The sequence below is a fragment of the Antedon bifida genome, chromosome 9 (assembly GCF_963402885.1).
Source record: "Antedon bifida chromosome 9, ecAntBifi1.1, whole genome shotgun sequence".
NCBI classification, from domain to species: Eukaryota; Metazoa; Echinodermata; class Crinoidea; order Comatulida; family Antedonidae; genus Antedon; species Antedon bifida.
Window position 1 is genome coordinate 3,559,454 of NC_136234.1, and position 17,294 is coordinate 3,576,747.

The window sequence follows — 17,294 nt, forward strand, 5'->3', positions numbered from 1 at the left end:
GGTGTATACATAATAATGCTTATAGGACCTGTCATTATAACAGTTGGGGGTTGCCATGGCCGCACGAATTATATAAATAACAACATTAATTGTATTAAAATGTTGAAATAGCCTGGGAACAAGCCAAGGTGGATCATTCACACAAGCTTCATAACATAGAAACAAAAGGAGTCAGTTGGTGATTTCAACAAGGTACGTTTTTAGTCAACCAGAACATACCGTTACCAAACAAACAAAATCCATGGGGCGTGTAAAGTTATTACATTTTAAATAATCTGTCCAGTATTTTGAAAAGAATAAACATTAATTTGAACCAGAAAACTAAAGTGGGGAAATTACCTAAATTGTTTGTTAGCACCTCTACAAAATTTCCATCATCAAATTAATATATTTGTTGGAAAACAAGTACAAGTAAATCAGAACAAGTTTTCAACTTAATGGTATTTTACGATAATTACCTTTTTTTACCTTTGAATGAGAAACTCATAAAATATATTAAAAATATCTGTGGAGGAAAAATTGTTGGCCTACCCCGTGAATGACTATTAGGGTAAACATTGATTAATGCAAGTTTCCGACTAACAAATATTAGGATAAACATTGGTTTCTGCAAGTACCCTATAATGACTATCGGGGTAATAAACATTGATTAGGCCTATTATTTCAGGTACTGTACAATAATTTCATGAACTGGACTTTGTCAACTGAAGACAAACTTAACCATAAAGTTCAACGTATTCTTATCATACGAAAGAACACAGAGGTCATGCTTTTTCAATGATTTCGTAGTTTTGAGACAGAAATCATGAATAATGCATGAGATTGATTATTTATAAGATGGCCGACATATTTCCTATATAACTATAACTGAACCACTGTATAATCTCTAATATCGAATATATTGAAGATATTGAATTCAAACCCAAGACTGGCTGACACAACCTATTGATCCATTCTCACGTTTTGTAGTGGTGTGGGAAGATAATTTACGATTTAAACAATAAATAAAGAAATATCAACTTTTGAAAACAATCGATCAAAGAATACTGATCGAAACGTCGAGAAACTCAACAGTTCTTTTCAGAAATAATATACGTGGTGTACTTTATATCAACAAGAAATACGTTGTTTTTTAAATCGAATTTTAGTACAAATACAGAAGTAAATTTCCGCTGCTTCCTCCCAGCGAGGATAAATTATTTGGGAGTTCATAACCCAACAATATTAATGACGCTTGCAAGCAATATACAATCTAGATTCAGGTGTTTACACTTGATTACATTTAATGAAAGAAGATTACACTTAGTCTAAAAATATGTTTATTAATGTATGAATCAAACATAGGCCTAACCAAGCGTAACAGGAAATAGTGTTAAAATAAAATATTTAAAACATCACGTGATCTGATTGGTTTTTTTTGTTTCATGTTTTTATATAAGCTGAGAACAACACATTAAACGTCACACTGGGGTACATTGCCGCTTCTAAAAGAGCATATTTCGATTTTTTAAAAGGCAGTTACACCAGAAAATTAAATGTATTGATTGCATACACGATGTAATGATGTTTTCGTTGTTGGTATTTCTTTCATTAGTTAACATTATCATTTCTGTGCCAAGCCCAGGACGGTAAGTTAACTTTTAAGTTTGTTTTACATTACATATATTTGTACGTTTAAACGTAAAACATTAGTTGAATGAGTGGGGAAAACTGTCAATTAGTTTGAGTTTTAAAGAGATGTGCGAAAATCAAGTGAGAAAGCATGTTTTTGTATACACAGAGATACGCGCTCATTATTGGAATGTCATACACTTCTCCTAAGCTAAGAGCCAACAATTTACCTCAGTCTTGATAACTCTCCTATCGAATCTGTTACCTCTCATAAGCACCTTGGCATTATATCATTGATATACTCTTACATGGAAATCCCATATATCGTCGCTCTGCAAAAAACTAAACTCAACTAGAATTTAATTCGTCACTTTGACGAATTATAGGTGATCATTTTTATAATTTTAATGAAATTAAATTTGTTAATTAATTATGTTAACATACGATCGTAAAAAGTTGATGTACGCCATCCTATGACATGATGCATATACGCTTATAGTGCTGAGTTGTACCTATTATGTGTCATATATAATATGTAAATTATACTGAATATCCATCCATATACAGTGTAGCATAGGTGAAATTACGGGACTCATCATGTTCTAATTTGTTGGTATGATGACGTTATCAAAATAAACTTGAAGATGACAATTTCGAAAGATAATGAATTGAGCCAAAAAATATAAGGTTTTGAAGAAAATTTGGCATGTAGATGCGCAATGCGCGCTCTTTAAAATTGTTATAAATGTGACGAAAGAGATGACAAAATAACTTTTTAAATTCAACTGGCCATATCATAACGTCACAACAACAACAACTTAATTTTTATGTGAATTCATATCTAAATTTCATCAGCTGTCACAATGAATTAAAATCATCAAGGTCACCTTTAATTCTGAAGACCTGTGAGATATTCAAATATACGCTGAAGGTGAAATTACTCGACCCACGTTATTCAAGTTTTTACGCGTGATGACGTCATCATAATGAAAGGTGGCAACTTAGGATAAAGATAATGAATTTAGCAAGCACATACTGAAATTTGAGCAAAAATCGGGCTCAAATAAAGGAGATGCGCTCTATTGAATGTGATAACCTACACAAAAAGAAAAAAAATCCTAATTTTGTGGCCATTTGATGACATCACAACATTTAAATGTGTACATGAATTCATATCTACACCTCAATGGCTTCCCGAATAAATTAACAAAAATTGGGGTCATCTTGCATTTTTAAAAAGACCTATTTTTCACCATTTTCAGAACGTTTGTGAAATTAATGTGCGCATTTTGTCATTTTTAACGTGCTCGTATAGCGTTATTTTAAGTCGGAATGGACTCAAAAGCAGTGAATCTACTAAGGATTGTGAGTAGAATGTGATTTATACATCAAATTTTATTTTTTACGCTTTCTACGAATCGCGTGCGCAAAAACGTGTTTTTGCGCAGTAATTTTTTGAAACACGCAAATGGCCTAATTCATGCTCTAAATTGATCAAAACTTAATTTTTAGCTTTTTAAATTAGATTTCACGCGCATGACCCTACGTGCGCGTACGTTTTTATTTGATAATATTTTTACCCTTGACCTGAAGTTTACGTGTAGTGAATTTCATTAATATGTGATAATGAATTATGGAGATATGATTGATAATGTGATTTCACAAAATGGCGTATAAATGACGTCACGGATGAGTGATCACGCTGAAAAGCTTATTAGGACTATTTGAAAGACATTGTGAAATATTTGTAATCATTGCCATTCAACTTTTTGAGATAATTGTTACACAAAAAGTGTACAGAAAAAGATTTCATACAATAACAATAGGTGATCATTTTATTCTAATGATGGCCTAGTACTTGCACGTACCTTAAAATTTACTAATAGTTTCTCTCTTCACCTCTTGTATAATTCTTTATTATTATCTCCAGATTTGACCATTGTTGCTCTGTCTGGGGCTCCTGTAAAGCATTAAAACGTAAACAATCCAAAACAAAGCCATTCATATCCTTCTCAATCTTCCTTCTACTACTCATTTAACTTCTTTTTACTTCACCATTGCTAATACCCTTGATGTACCACGCTCGTAAAATATTGTTGAAATAAAAATTAAAAATGTTGAAGTACAAGTAAGATGTTTTGCGCAATCGATACACAATGTATTTAAAATGCTTTTTGTACACAAATAGGTTTGTGTATACATTAAGTTTAGTTTAATTATTAAACGTTTTGTTTGTCATAAAAGTTTTTTAAATTTCGTAAATAAAACGTCACTTGAATCTAAAAATATTACCTTTTTAGCGCAAACGTTTGCAGTGAGCAAGTATCTGTTATACATTCACGTGTAGTATCCTACGCAGTCTCTCATCAAACTACAGGTTCCACGAGTTGTGGCTTTCTCGGCTGGGACCGCTGCAGAACGTACGGGTAAATAATAAACGACTAATCATATATGGGGCATGAGTAACATCTTATGGAGGCCTACTGACCAGTTCTCGACGTAGGCTTAGTAAAGCCATTCTAAAGAAATACGATCCAATTATGTTTCCCCCAACCTCAAGTGTGTTTGACCCGTTAGCACAATTTATATTACAGTATATTATTTCTAGAACTTATCAATTCTTTACTTCATTTTTGTTTTATGTTTTTTACTTTTTTTTGTTATCTATTAAAAAATACGATTTTATTTAAGTCGGGGGTATACTCTAGCACACGAAACCCAGTATTATCCCGTGTACTCAACAAACTACTTTTGCTGTAGCGGTTGGGCTGAAGATGGATTAGGAGGATGTACATTTCGTGAGTTCAAATATTAACTTAACAAGTAAATTTAATTTGGCTGAAAGGAAGATGAATATATAAATTGGCCCAGAAATGAACACAACATTTAAAAGGTTGAATAATTTTAAGAGCGAACTGGATTTCATTTTGCTCTGTATAGGCTAAGCATGGATAATTCACTATGATGTAATGATATTACGAAATAAAATGTAATGATATTAGGAAAAACAAATGTACCAAAATCATAATGCTTTTGTGAAGTGAAGCCTATACCAGGTTATAATTAATACCATAGAAACTTACAAAACATTTGGTAATATGTAATAAAACATTCTACTACTGTTGCTCTACTCCAACACGTGTAAAATATATATATAAAAAGTAACTTTTCTTATAGCTATTTTGGTTTATTTTATCAAAATATTTATTATAGCAGTATGCCCACCCGATGATTGTGGTGTTGGTGGAACATGCGTGGATCCTGACACTTGTGAGTGCAGCAGTGGATTTCAAGGAACACAATGTCTTGGTAAGTTACATATATACAAATAAAGAGTGTACCAGTGTCGTTATTAAGGTGGTTAGAGTAAGTCAGATTCATTAATTGTCTATGTAGATTATTGAATATTACCACTTAGTAATAACGAAACAATATATAGTTATGATGACCAAGAACATTTAAGTATTAGGCCTAAGAATACTACCGTACACTATTATAACACGGCACACACAAGATAAAAAATCATAACAAAATTGTCGTTCATTAATCGTAAAAAATCAATAGTATGAGTTTAAAACAATAATGAATAATCAAAACAAACCATGTAAAATAAACATTAGAAGGATACTGTGACACATAACACACCAGAAACAGTTCAGTTATTCAGAAATTGAGTTTTCTAATGTACTTGTCCTTTACTTCCAAGTGTTGGTTAATAACAATCTATCAATTTATGGGATGCAAGTTTTGTTAACTAGTATTATATTAGTGCTTATTGTTCTATTTAATTTGTTAAGATATCAATGAATGTGCGGGAAACAACGGTGGATGTGAACACCATTGTAGGAACACACCTGGAAGTTACTATTGTGAATGTAACACGGGATATGTGTTGAAACCAAATGGGCGTGACTGTGAAGGTACGTAGTAAACTATCATTATATCATGAGTGAATGGAAATTTGAATAATATTTCATATTCAATCTATTCTACAAATTACAACTATAAAATAGCCCATGTCAACGTGTTTTCCCGTGAATTAAAACTGGCACACTTTTGTTTCCAATCTCGAAGTTTTACAAAGTTTGCAGTGGAAACAAATAAAATATTTGGATATTATTATATTGTTCATAAATCGATTTTCGACATTAACAATGTAATTCATAATTCTAGTTACTTGTACTCCACCATGTGCTAATGGAGAGTGCACGGCTCCAGATTATTGTGAGTGCGAAGACTTCTACGTCGGAGATGCTTGTGACGATCGTAAGTATTGACGAAATGGCATTTGGGTATAGTGTCTCTTTTTGGTGTTAAAGCTGTGTTTCCACTAGAGACGCAACGCAATTAAGTTGACCAATCACACGCGATTGTTCGAATAATCTATCGCTTGTGATTGGTCAAATTACTTACGTTGCGTTACTTACGAAATCTTACGTTTAAACAAACGGTCCAATTTGGTCGCTCTTATTATTGATGACTAATTAAAAGAAAAAATGAGTTAAGATACCATACTTTTGCATTATAGGTGATGAATGTTGGGAAAACACTGATGGATGTGCTCATATATGTACTAACAACTACGGTGGATTTGAATGCAGTTGCCTTCCTGGATATGAACTCTCAATGCTTACTGAATGCCTGCGTAAGATACATCACACTTTTTTGTGAAACTAGTTTGATAGTGACATAGCTTTATATCCGAAATTGTTAAGTCCGAATTTTACCGTTATCGTTACGATTGGTCTCATCAGCATCAGCACTGGTGTTTTCCTGGTATAGTCACGTGGAGCGTTAATTTTAATCGCACTTACTCTAACAATCACGTTGTCTGGATTTTCTCTCTTTTTTTACGGTTCCGGTAAACTACGTAAAACAATTTTTTACAGCCGTTTGTCAGCCTCAGTGCCAGAACAACGGCCAGTGTACAGGACCTAACAACTGCGTCTGCCCCGAAGGATATGACGGAAATAGATGTCAAAATGGTAAATAGAACTAAAAAACTATTCATTTTGATTTAGTTTATAAACAAAGTAAAACATAGTTTGTTTGTTCGTGTATTATGAATGGAATACGGTAACATGTTCATAAATGTTGTCTTGCAATCAAAAACAGTGACATTTACAGATGTTTGATGAAAGTTTCATTCAATAGGAAATTATATTATTACTTTAAATATACTCTTTTTAAAAAACAGATGTTAATGAATGCGAACTCTACAATGCCGGGTGCGAACATTACTGTGAAAATCTTCCTGGAACTTTTAGATGTTATTGTTCAGAAGGATATTCTGGCACAACTAACTGCACAGGTATACAAACACATGAATTCAAACATTAGAACGAAAATATTAAAATTAAAAGCGTCTATAACAAGTGAACATATCGTAGGAAGAAAGCAATGAGAAAAGAAAAAAAAAGAAAACACACTGAAAATTGAAGAACGTATTGGTATTGGTTCAACAACACACAAAATTATGTTCTAATAATTGTTTTTTTTTCCAGATATCAATGAATGCTCCTTCGCAAGCTGTCACTTTTGTACAAATTCACAAGGTAGTTTTGAGTGCCTTTGCCACACAGGATATAAAGCCTACGATTCATACAACTGTGAAGGTAAGAAGAACTCAAATCATAGACAATTTCACAGATACTATTAATTGTTGCTGGTTCTCTTGTTACAATCAGTAACACACAATGTCTGCTTTCAAATAAAATAATATCTTCAAAATAGTCTAATAACAATAATTTTATTTTTATCAGATGTTGATGAATGTAGCGTTGGTGTCGACGGTTGTGGGCAAATCTGTTCAAACTCAATCGGTAGCTTCAGCTGCGATTGCAATGATGGATGGACACTTGATCCTGATAAGAAAAACTGCACGGGTAACTACTGAATTTTTTGCTTAAAACTTATCCTTTTCACTTTTTGTTGTAACCATAAATTAATTGAATTGTACAAAAACAGAATTATTACTACATAACTTTGTAAAAAAATGGTCAATTTAAATTCAATTGCAATCATCATGTTTTTCAACAGCTAACCCTTGCGTTGAAATCGGTGTACCTTTTTACGGAAATCGAACATGTAGCGGATTTGCAACAGGAGAAACTTGTACCTTTGAGTGTGAATGGAACTATCGTTTATTAGGATCCGACTTGCGAGAATGTTTACCAAACGGTGTGTGGAGTGGCAGTACAACACGCTGTGAAGGTTTGTCCTAAAGAAATCGTGTTATTCCTGCTTAAATTCTCAAAAATAAACGGGAATCTTCTTAGTAGCTATCCTGAATATCTGTACATCTTAACTTTCAGTGGCTTTGGCTTTAAATAAAACAGTCACTATAGATAGTATCTTTCCACAAATTACCACACCACAATGGGCGATAAACAGCTTTTATACTTTTTTTTATAATCTTACAGAGATTCTCTGTGCCGAAATTCCATCGCCCCTCAACGGATACATTCTTTCTCCATGCGAGAATCAAGTAGGAAGTGAATGTAGTTTTGGTTGTGATTCCGGATATTTCCTGGAAGAAAATATGGTTACAGAATGCCTGCTGTCTGGCATTTGGAATAGCACTTTTCCAAAATGTATTGGTAAGATTGTAATACACTAACGGGTATTCTCTCTTCAAGATGAAATAGAGCAGCAAAACTTACGGTACAATAACCTTGAACGTTGTGTTTGAAGTAACTGTACTTGTTTTATTTTAGAAATTCAGGTATGCACGCCAACTCCATGTGTAAATGGTGATTGTCGAGCATCGCAAAATGAGGTAGGTGGATATACATGTGACTGCTCTGGGACTGGTTATACAGGAAAGACATGCGCAGAAGGATTCGTAACAACACCTGATTGGCCAGACGTTTGGGTAGGAGAAGTTTATAATTTGGAATTCATTGCCAAACCAAATGAAGTGCTTCATTTAAATATTGTAACAGATTCTGATAAGGTGGATATTGTACCAAATGAGTTATCATTTTCTTCAACACAAAATAAGCGTACATGTTCTATTCGCGGGGATAGTCAGGGGTTTGTTAAGATATCATATGTCTTGAGAGGAAAAGAAGCAGTAAACTTCAATACACCAGGCGACGACGAAATATTCGTGTTACAGAACAACACGCAGAGAAGTGTTGGTGAACGATTTACACCTGGCTTTCGTCTGCCATCGGGATGTTTTGTACTATCGGATCATTCCACATGTAGGCCTACAGGACTAGACTATGCCTCTACAGAGGAATGGACAAACAGCAATAGCCCTTCTTTGAAGATTACTAATGGAGTTGTATCACTGACAACACGCACATTCGAACTGCCGCTTAGTCTTGACGGACAAACAATTAAAAGCAGTTTGACAACGTCATCACCACGTGACAACTGTCAAAGTAAAGATATAACATTGGCAAATATCCAAAGCTTTGTTCAGTTTAACTCTTTGTATCGCAATTATACCCGCCAACTAGAAAACATTTTGCCAGACTGGATGACGTTTATATCTGCTGATATAGATCCGTTGAATGCTAAAACATCTTTCTCAACACTGAGTCTTAGTGGCACTGAGGTGAAATCAATCGAATGGTGTTCATCTGCACCCGTTGCCAGTGACAGCCAGTATTCTGTGTTCTTACTCTCCAAGGCAGAACTGACCATTGGTGGCAGACTTGTATCTTTGCCAGTACCGCCGTTCAAAGGAAAATATTGTTTTGTTGTGGGTGTTTGTGAAATGACATCTGGATCTGCGATGATGGTATTTCCAGAAGGTTCAACAGATATTCTAAATTACGTCATTGGTATTAATCCTGATGATTCTCTTGAAGTATCTGTGAATTTTCTTGCGTTTTCAAAATCTGATATACTCAATCCAGGGAAAATTGATAATTCACAATTTCAGTCTTCTCTGCTCGATCCAAGTGAAAAAAACAATGAGGATGACGTCACCATTTTGGCCAATCTACAATACTCTTTCTATATCAACAACACGGTGTCTGCAAAAGTCGAAGGTAGTGGGGATATTCACTTTTCCCTCGATAATGTTACACAGGTATTTTATATTTTTTAAATTGGGTGGAGTGAACAATTGTAATTTAAATATGCAATACCTTATACAAGTAGGCCTAAAGTATACATACGTAGACCTAAAGTACACATACATACACCATAGGCCTATTTCCTATTTATCAATTTGGAAGATATATAACATTTTCTTTGAGTAAAAAAGGCGATGTTTATCTCATTAGCTGTTTAGTCATCTATTTGTACAACGTTGGAAGTTGCAGCAATTTGGAGATTCAGAAATTAGCCTATTCTGGAAAATGCTTGGCGAAGACGTAGAATTGAATTTCATTTCAAATCAAGCGAATCTTCCGATATTGAGCTCCAGCATTGGCGGTGAGTTTTACTGCATCATAAGATCCAACAATTACAACCAACAAAAATCTATGAGATTTTATAGCCTAATAATAATAATTCTAATCTTTTAAAAGTTAATTGTTATCTGTTTAGATTTTTTGGTAGATGGGTCATTTTCATCTGATCGAGGAATAAGGATGGAATCATCGACGTCATTTGGTGTTTTTGACAACACACCTTTCTCCTGGTTGCTTAAGACATACCAGTCTAATGTAGAGGTGTTTGTGGACTATGACTTGTCACCGAAGCTTGAACTTCCGACTGATCTTAACAACATGACAGACATTATATATGATCTACAAAACCTACCACCCCAACTAAATGCAATGGCTGAGCAGTTGATAGTTGATGGCTATGATAATTTTTATTATGATCTTAAATCTGTAGTCGCTGACTTGAGTGCCAGTATTAAAAATTATTTCCCAGCGTTATCTCAGCAAGATTTGAAACTGATTGCCAACTCTTTGGCTGAAATACGTATGCAGTGTAAACTAACTTTAACAACTCTCTGGAATGTCAATGATGTACTGCTTAGCAATTCCCATCCAAGCGATGTTCTAAATGTGATCAGGCGATTAGAGAATCTCAGCAATAAAGTTCTTGTTGAAGTACAAAATGTTTTTGCTTATGAAAGCACTTCAGGGTCAGGTTTTCGCGTGTTCTCCGAAGTGTGTTTGTCATCATTTCTTTGCTTTCCATCGTTAGAGGTAGAAGTCTTGCATTCTGTGAAGAAAGAGTTTCAACACACACATACCGTCTGCATATCAGGAGAGTACTTTAGTACTGAGATTCTCAATAAGTTCATCCGTATCAAGACTGGATCGCAATTGAGTTTAACATTTGAATCCAGCAGCAACTTCTGGCAAGGAAGTATTCCCGTGTATGTCGAACTCCTTGGAATCGAACAAGAGACAACTATGTTACTGAAAATGATGGAAACCTATTTTAGTTTTTCTGGTAAACTTTGGGGCTTATTTGATATGGTTGGAAATGCTACTTCAAAATTGAGCTCATTCGAGTCAATGGTTCTATCTGTAAATGGTGACATTGCTGCTGAAGGATCATTATCATTGGGAAGAATCCTCAAAAATAAAATTATCTCGATTTCTCAGAAATCAGTTGACGATAGTGAACAAAGGCTGAGCCAAGCTTCCAAGTCTGTTGAAACAGCAACAACAAGATTAGATGATACATTGGAAGACGAAGCTGTACAAAATGCTAATGTTGTTAAAGCAAGACAAAAACATGATTCTGCAGTTGAAGACGTTGTGGCAGCAAACATTGCAGTTGAAAATGCACGCCAGTCATTGAAAAATGCACGCAACGATACAAAGGAGTTAGAAGAAAACTTGAAAAACGTATGTGAAATTGATAAATGCAGTGGAGTATGTGTACCAGGAAGTAAAATTGTTACTGATACAGAAGATGTTTATGCGTCTGTACCATACGAATGTTGTAGTAAAAAATACGAATCAACCGTTGTTAAAGAAAGTACTAGTTGTTGCTGGATTTGTTTGATCCCAACAGCGGTTAAGAAAATCAGTTTTAATTTAGTCAAAATTGTTACAGCGGCTTTCAACTTTTATACTGGTAACTACCTTGGTGGGGCAATAAATTTAGTAACTTCAGTAAAGAGGGGCAGTCGAGTTTCGTATACAAAAGGTGAATGTTGTGAAGAGTGTCTAAAACCGGTTGAGATAACAGTTATGTTTCAGTCTTGTAGCACTTGTATTAGGGATGAGGTCGTGGGTCAGATAACAACATTTGAAACAGAAGAAGTTCCTTGTAGTGTACAAATTTCGGATGCAAATTGTGTTAACAGTAACGAACAATGCCGAATACAACGAAGTAAATTATTTGGTATAATAAAAGAAGGAACACCTGACCTCGCTCTACCAATTGAAGAGTTCGATCATGCTGTTTTACTTGCATCAGTTGCAGAAGCAGCATTGAATGAAGCTGCAATCGAACTTGATGATGCATTGGACAAACATAAGGTAGTATCAGACAGAGTGTTGGCACTACAGAGAAATCTTAACAATACTCAAGATGCATTGACCAAAATACGTAAAGATGTTGAAGCAGGGCTGATCATAAAGCAACACCAAATCAACGGATCACTTGAAGAAAGTTTAAAGTTAGAAGAACTACAATTTAACATTGATCTAGTTGAAGAAGATACTATTACCATTCCAATAGTCTGTTCCTTAACGCTGTCATCCACTCCAGTACAGATTCAAGTATTCATTGACGTCAACAATTTGAATTACACTATCGAAAATGCTGCACTTTTCATTACAGAAGAACTGTTTGGTGATATATCAAGATCAATTAGAAGACGAAGAGACACGAGACATATTGGACTTCGAAAGAAACGCGATACCACTATCATCATTGAACAACCACCTATGCAAACAATATCTTATACGCCAACCAACGACTCACTAGATCTCAACATTACCAGCAGTCTTCAGAGAGATCAAAGAGTCGTTCAAAATGAAGAGAGGTGCGCAGACTATAACAACATACTGGGTTTTATTGAACGTTCATTCCAAACGCTGCTAGAGATTGTCAATATCAGCAAAGCTGCTAATACTGATGCGTTAGAAAATGAAGAGAAGTTTCAAAACGACTACTTATACAATCTATCAACAACGTCACCACGTGTTGTAAATAGCAATGCATTACTGTATTTCAACTTGACTATGGATGATTTAGAAGACGCCGGTCAAGATGACGGAGTTGAACAAAATGCTTTAACAAAAGTTATTGATTCTTCGAAGATGAAAGCAAACAACACAAAAGCATTACTTGATGGCGATGTTCTAACTAAATGGGAAATTGTAATGGACACGTATACTTATAACTCCAGTGGCCTGACAGACTGCCAAGGGTTCTACGACTGTTTAACGACTGAATTGATTGCTTTAAAGTATTTGTCAGAAGGTAGAGAAAGTTATGAAGATGTTATTGAACTCGATGAATTTGTATCAACCTTTATTAACAGCAATTCGTCAAGTGCTGATGAGGCAGAAATAAGCGTGACAACTGTACTAGATCAGGTTGCTTTTCTCAAAGATTCTAACGATGTATGCTTAGAAGCGCCTATAATCACTCAGCATCCAGAACCAAAAATAATAGCAGTCGAAGGAGAGGTTTTCTCTCTGGAATGTCAAGCAACTGGAAATCCTTTGCCAACATTTGCTTGGGTGTTCAATGGTCAAATACTGAAGGGAATAAATTCAAACACACTAACTATAAAACAGGCAAATGCATCTCATACTGGCACTTACACCTGCCAGGCTTCCAATGAAGTGACGTCGGTGACGTCGTTACAATGTGACGTCACAGTTGAGTTCGCTCCTTTTATCAGCGAGCATCCTCAAGATACTGAAATTGAACATGGCAACATCGAAGGCGCATACTTCACTTGTGAAGCCTCAGCTCAGCCACTAGCAGACTATCAATGGTATTTTCAGAAGTCGCTGTCATCAGATATGGAACCCATCCAAGGGCAGAATAGTTCAAGTATTGAGATATTAAGCCCAGACTTTTCCCAAGATGGATGGTATACGTGCGAAGCATGGAACGAACACGGACGAGTGCTTTCAAATGCTGCTAGACTTCACATTCTTGACATATCGATGCCGGAATACTCAAACAATATAACCATAGACCTTTATCGAGAAGACTCTTCTAAGTCATCAAACGCATCTTTGGAAGATACTATTACAAATGTCATTAGTAATAATGATCCTGAAGTAAAACGTCTCAACTATCAGGAGTCCAATCCACAAGGGAAAACATTTCTTACACAGATAACATTTGAAATAAAAAGTACGGCTGCATCTTCTATTGATATCGTAACTGCAAGTCGTCGGGATTCAGCGCAACGGGTAAAAGATAAGATTGACGATATCCTTGACAAAGTTGTGCAACTTCAGAACTTGCTGAGTCCAGGGGCGGATTGCAATATAAAGACTTTGTCTTAGGCTTAGATCTAAGCCTAAGACCCCTCGCGAAAGTCTTAGCTAAGCCTCTCAGCAAAGTCGATTGCAATATCGCGGTCTAAGCTAAGCCCGATAGAAAACCTTAGTTACCACCGTTGAGGGCATCATTTGTGTGTACAAAAATAATAAAAGCTATCGTAAATAGATAAACGCCCTCAAGCTATAGACAAAATAACACGTGGGTAAAACTCGCGCGAGAAAGTGCTATCAATCATTAAATGACTTTTCTAACAACCAATAACAACACGCCATTTACTACAAAAAAGGGATGATTTATGAATATTTATGAGACCCCGCAACCGTGTACGTTGCACGTGTGGATTTTAATAAGGAGGTGTGTGTGTAAACGAAATATTAGAACAAAATCGAAACACATTTTTATACCACTGACGGCTGAATATTAATTACATATAGGCCTAATTAGTAAGTTTTATATTGTTTATTACTACTACTTTACTCTATGCCTAGGCTCCTCTAGTCTATCTAGGCCTAGCTAGTAGTATTATAGTAGTACTGTACTGCATATAATACAGCCCGTGGCCTAGCTAGGCGGGCCTAATGAATTAGTGTAGGCCTAACCTTTCATTCAAGATTAAATTCCACTTATTATTATGCATGTGTAGCCGGCAAATGTACTATCTAGCCTGTAGAGTATATAGACCTATAATAATAGACTGGCCAATTAATAATATTTCACATTATATTATATTATATATACTGTAATACGATAGTAGTATACCTAGGCCTATACTATTATTATTATTTATAATAATATATGCTTTCCTTTTTAGACAAATGTGTATGAGGCCTACTTCAACAAGTTCAACAGTCAGAGAATAGATAAAGATGGAAAACAACGAATTATACTACTAGGCCTGTTTCACTTTTGTTGAAGGCCAAGCAAGGCTCAGCTAGTAGTATGATTTTTTACATACATCTGGATTATACTATTTCATCATGAACTTTGTGTGTAATTTTTTGCAGCAATTTACAACGATGATATTGCCAAAATGCTGTACGAAACAAACATTGACTGAGAATCAAAATAATATTACTGCATGGCTGTGTACTAAATTGTACTGTAATAATATTATAGTACTAGTAGTAGTAGGCCTAGTAGTAGTAGGGCCTAGATAGTATTAGTAGCAAGTAATTACAGATTCATCATCAGCCTATGTTGACACTACACTACTAGGCCTAGCCTACAGAGTACTACAAAACATGGATATATATTTAATGGAATGGCAAAGCTAAGCAGTAAATAAAAGAATTAAGGTATGCATGTTACTTGACATTGTTAATTGGTTTAAACTAATATTAATAATAATATTCATAATATTAATAATGTGTTCTACTTGCACTTGTTTTTTAATGTTTTTCTAACAAGTTTAATTTATACACCACTACCTACCTCCTCCCTCCCTTATAAATTATTATTAGATAGTAGGCCTAGTCGTTGATGTTTATTTAATATTGGTTAACTCCTTTTTTTTGGAATTTGTAATTTTTGTATTGTTCCATATGGACAGTTCAGTCTGAAATAAAGTTGAATTGAAAATGAATTGATTGGTATTGTAATTTTGTTTTAGATTCATGCTGAAGAATTTTAGTACCAGTATTATTATATATAGTGTTTCCATGGGGCCTTTATATTTAAGGTTAACAATTTTAATTTATACAGTATTTGTTTGTTGTAAACAAATATTAGGATGCAGAATATTTCATTATTTAATTAAAATAAAAGCAATTCTGCTTAAATAACGTATACAATTTTATAATAATAATCATTGTTATTATTTGAATATTATTTATAATTAATATAATTAATAACTATCTAGCCTGAGTACAGTAAGAATTGAATATATGTTTTTTAAATCACTGAAATACTAATTCTATCATTTTTAAATCAAGACAACTTTGTATACTGAACTTCTTTAAGTAGTAGTACTAACTACAGTAATAAAGAGGCCTAAACTGTAGCCAGGCCAAATTAAATAGCCTAGCTTTGTTTACATTTCCTAGCCTAGACTAAACTTAACTAGCCTAGGCGGTCAGTATTTAGTAGAGTAGGCCTAGTCTAGTGATCGCCGATGTTTAAATTTTTTTTTCTTTATATCACTATTTGGTTAATTCGATGAATAAATCATTGTGGGAGATCCGCATTATATATTAATTATTAAAGCTTTAAAAAAATGAAAAGACTCTTGATTGTACTATTTTATGTTACGGTATCGCGCGGGGATTTTCCCTTCGTTTTATCGTCTGACTACTGACAAACGACTCGGGAGTTATTAATAGGCGGCCTAGTTGTAGTATAGTAATAACGCGACGATGGACAACAAGCGTAGGCCGACGTTCACCGAAACTGAAAAAATATGCCTTATAGAAGCTTTCTCATACAAAAAAGACATTTTGAACTCAAAATTTTCGTCAAGAGTTTCGTTGCACTCAAAGGCTGAGGCATGGAAAGAGGTTTTAAGTAGCGTAAATGGTGAGGTTAATCGAACCGTCGACGAAATTTAAAAAAAATGGAAAAATTTATTGGCAGATGCCAAAAAAGACCTGAATCGTCAAAAAAATCCTCCTACTGGAGGGGGTCCACAATTTGTTATGCCGAAATGCAGTGAAATGGTTATCAATGTATACGGTGGGGAAGACTCCAGTTTGTTTGCTGGTTTATCCAGTGGAGTGGAAAGTTCAATTGGGAGTCGGTCAGCACTATCATCAGCTGCAGCAGGTGTGTATTTTTTTTTAATAGGGCTAGCCTAGCCTAGGCCTAGGCATATTCATAAGCCTAGAGGTCCTAGGCCTATTTGTTATGAATTTGGTCACAGGTGTACTAATTCAAATTTTAAATTCAATGCCTATGTATTGCAAACATTGTTAACATAGTTGTAAACAATAATAATATTATTATTAATTTTAAATATTTTTTATAAAATAGCAAATGACGATAATAAATGAGTTTCATTTATTTTAAGGACCATCATCATTATTAGAGCTCCCTACCAATATTCCCTCGGCCTCGACATCTCAAGAACCAGCAGAACCGATGAGGAAAAGAACAAAACATGGTGATGATGATGACGCATACCAATCTTTTTTAAAGTGGCAGACGGTATTAGCTCAGAAGAAAGTTGAGAAAATTGAATTGGAGAAAATTAAACTAAATGAAGAGGCCAAATACTACAAAGTTGCAACACAGAAGTGTGAATTAGAGCTAGCTGTATTGCAGTCCCAAGTTACAATTTTTGAAGA

The 17,294-nt window shown here is 34.7% G+C and overlaps 1 protein-coding gene across 1 annotated transcript; it reads left to right on the forward strand.

The window, feature by feature from the left end:
- Positions 1–1,420: 1,420 nt before the first annotated feature.
- Positions 1,421–17,294, forward strand: LOC144852334 (uncharacterized). Its single transcript, XM_078710116.1, has 16 exons — positions 1,421–1,628; positions 3,912–4,037; positions 4,303–4,409; positions 4,825–4,920; positions 5,409–5,531; positions 5,785–5,877; positions 6,140–6,256; positions 6,501–6,596; positions 7,374–7,496; positions 7,651–7,824; positions 8,034–8,210; positions 8,328–9,658; positions 9,855–10,005; positions 10,120–14,459; positions 14,828–16,773; positions 17,018–17,294. The coding sequence occupies exons 1-14, from the start codon at positions 1,561–1,563 to the stop codon at positions 14,016–14,018; spliced, it is 6,681 nt and encodes a 2,226-aa protein (XP_078566242.1). The 5' UTR covers positions 1,421–1,560; the 3' UTR covers positions 14,019–14,459; positions 14,828–16,773; positions 17,018–17,294.

Excerpts from the sequence above, each read along its gene's own strand:
- LOC144852334 (XM_078710116.1), top strand. The coding sequence starts at position 1,561 with ATGATGTTTTCGTTGTTGGTATTTCTTTCATTAGTTAACATTATCATT. Across the intron at positions 7,825-8,033 it reads CAGTACAACACGCTGTGAAG|AGATTCTCTGTGCCGAAATT; the intron begins GTTTGTCCTAAA and ends ATAATCTTACAG. Across the intron at positions 8,211-8,327 it reads CACTTTTCCAAAATGTATTG|AAATTCAGGTATGCACGCCA; the intron begins GTAAGATTGTAA and ends GTTTTATTTTAG.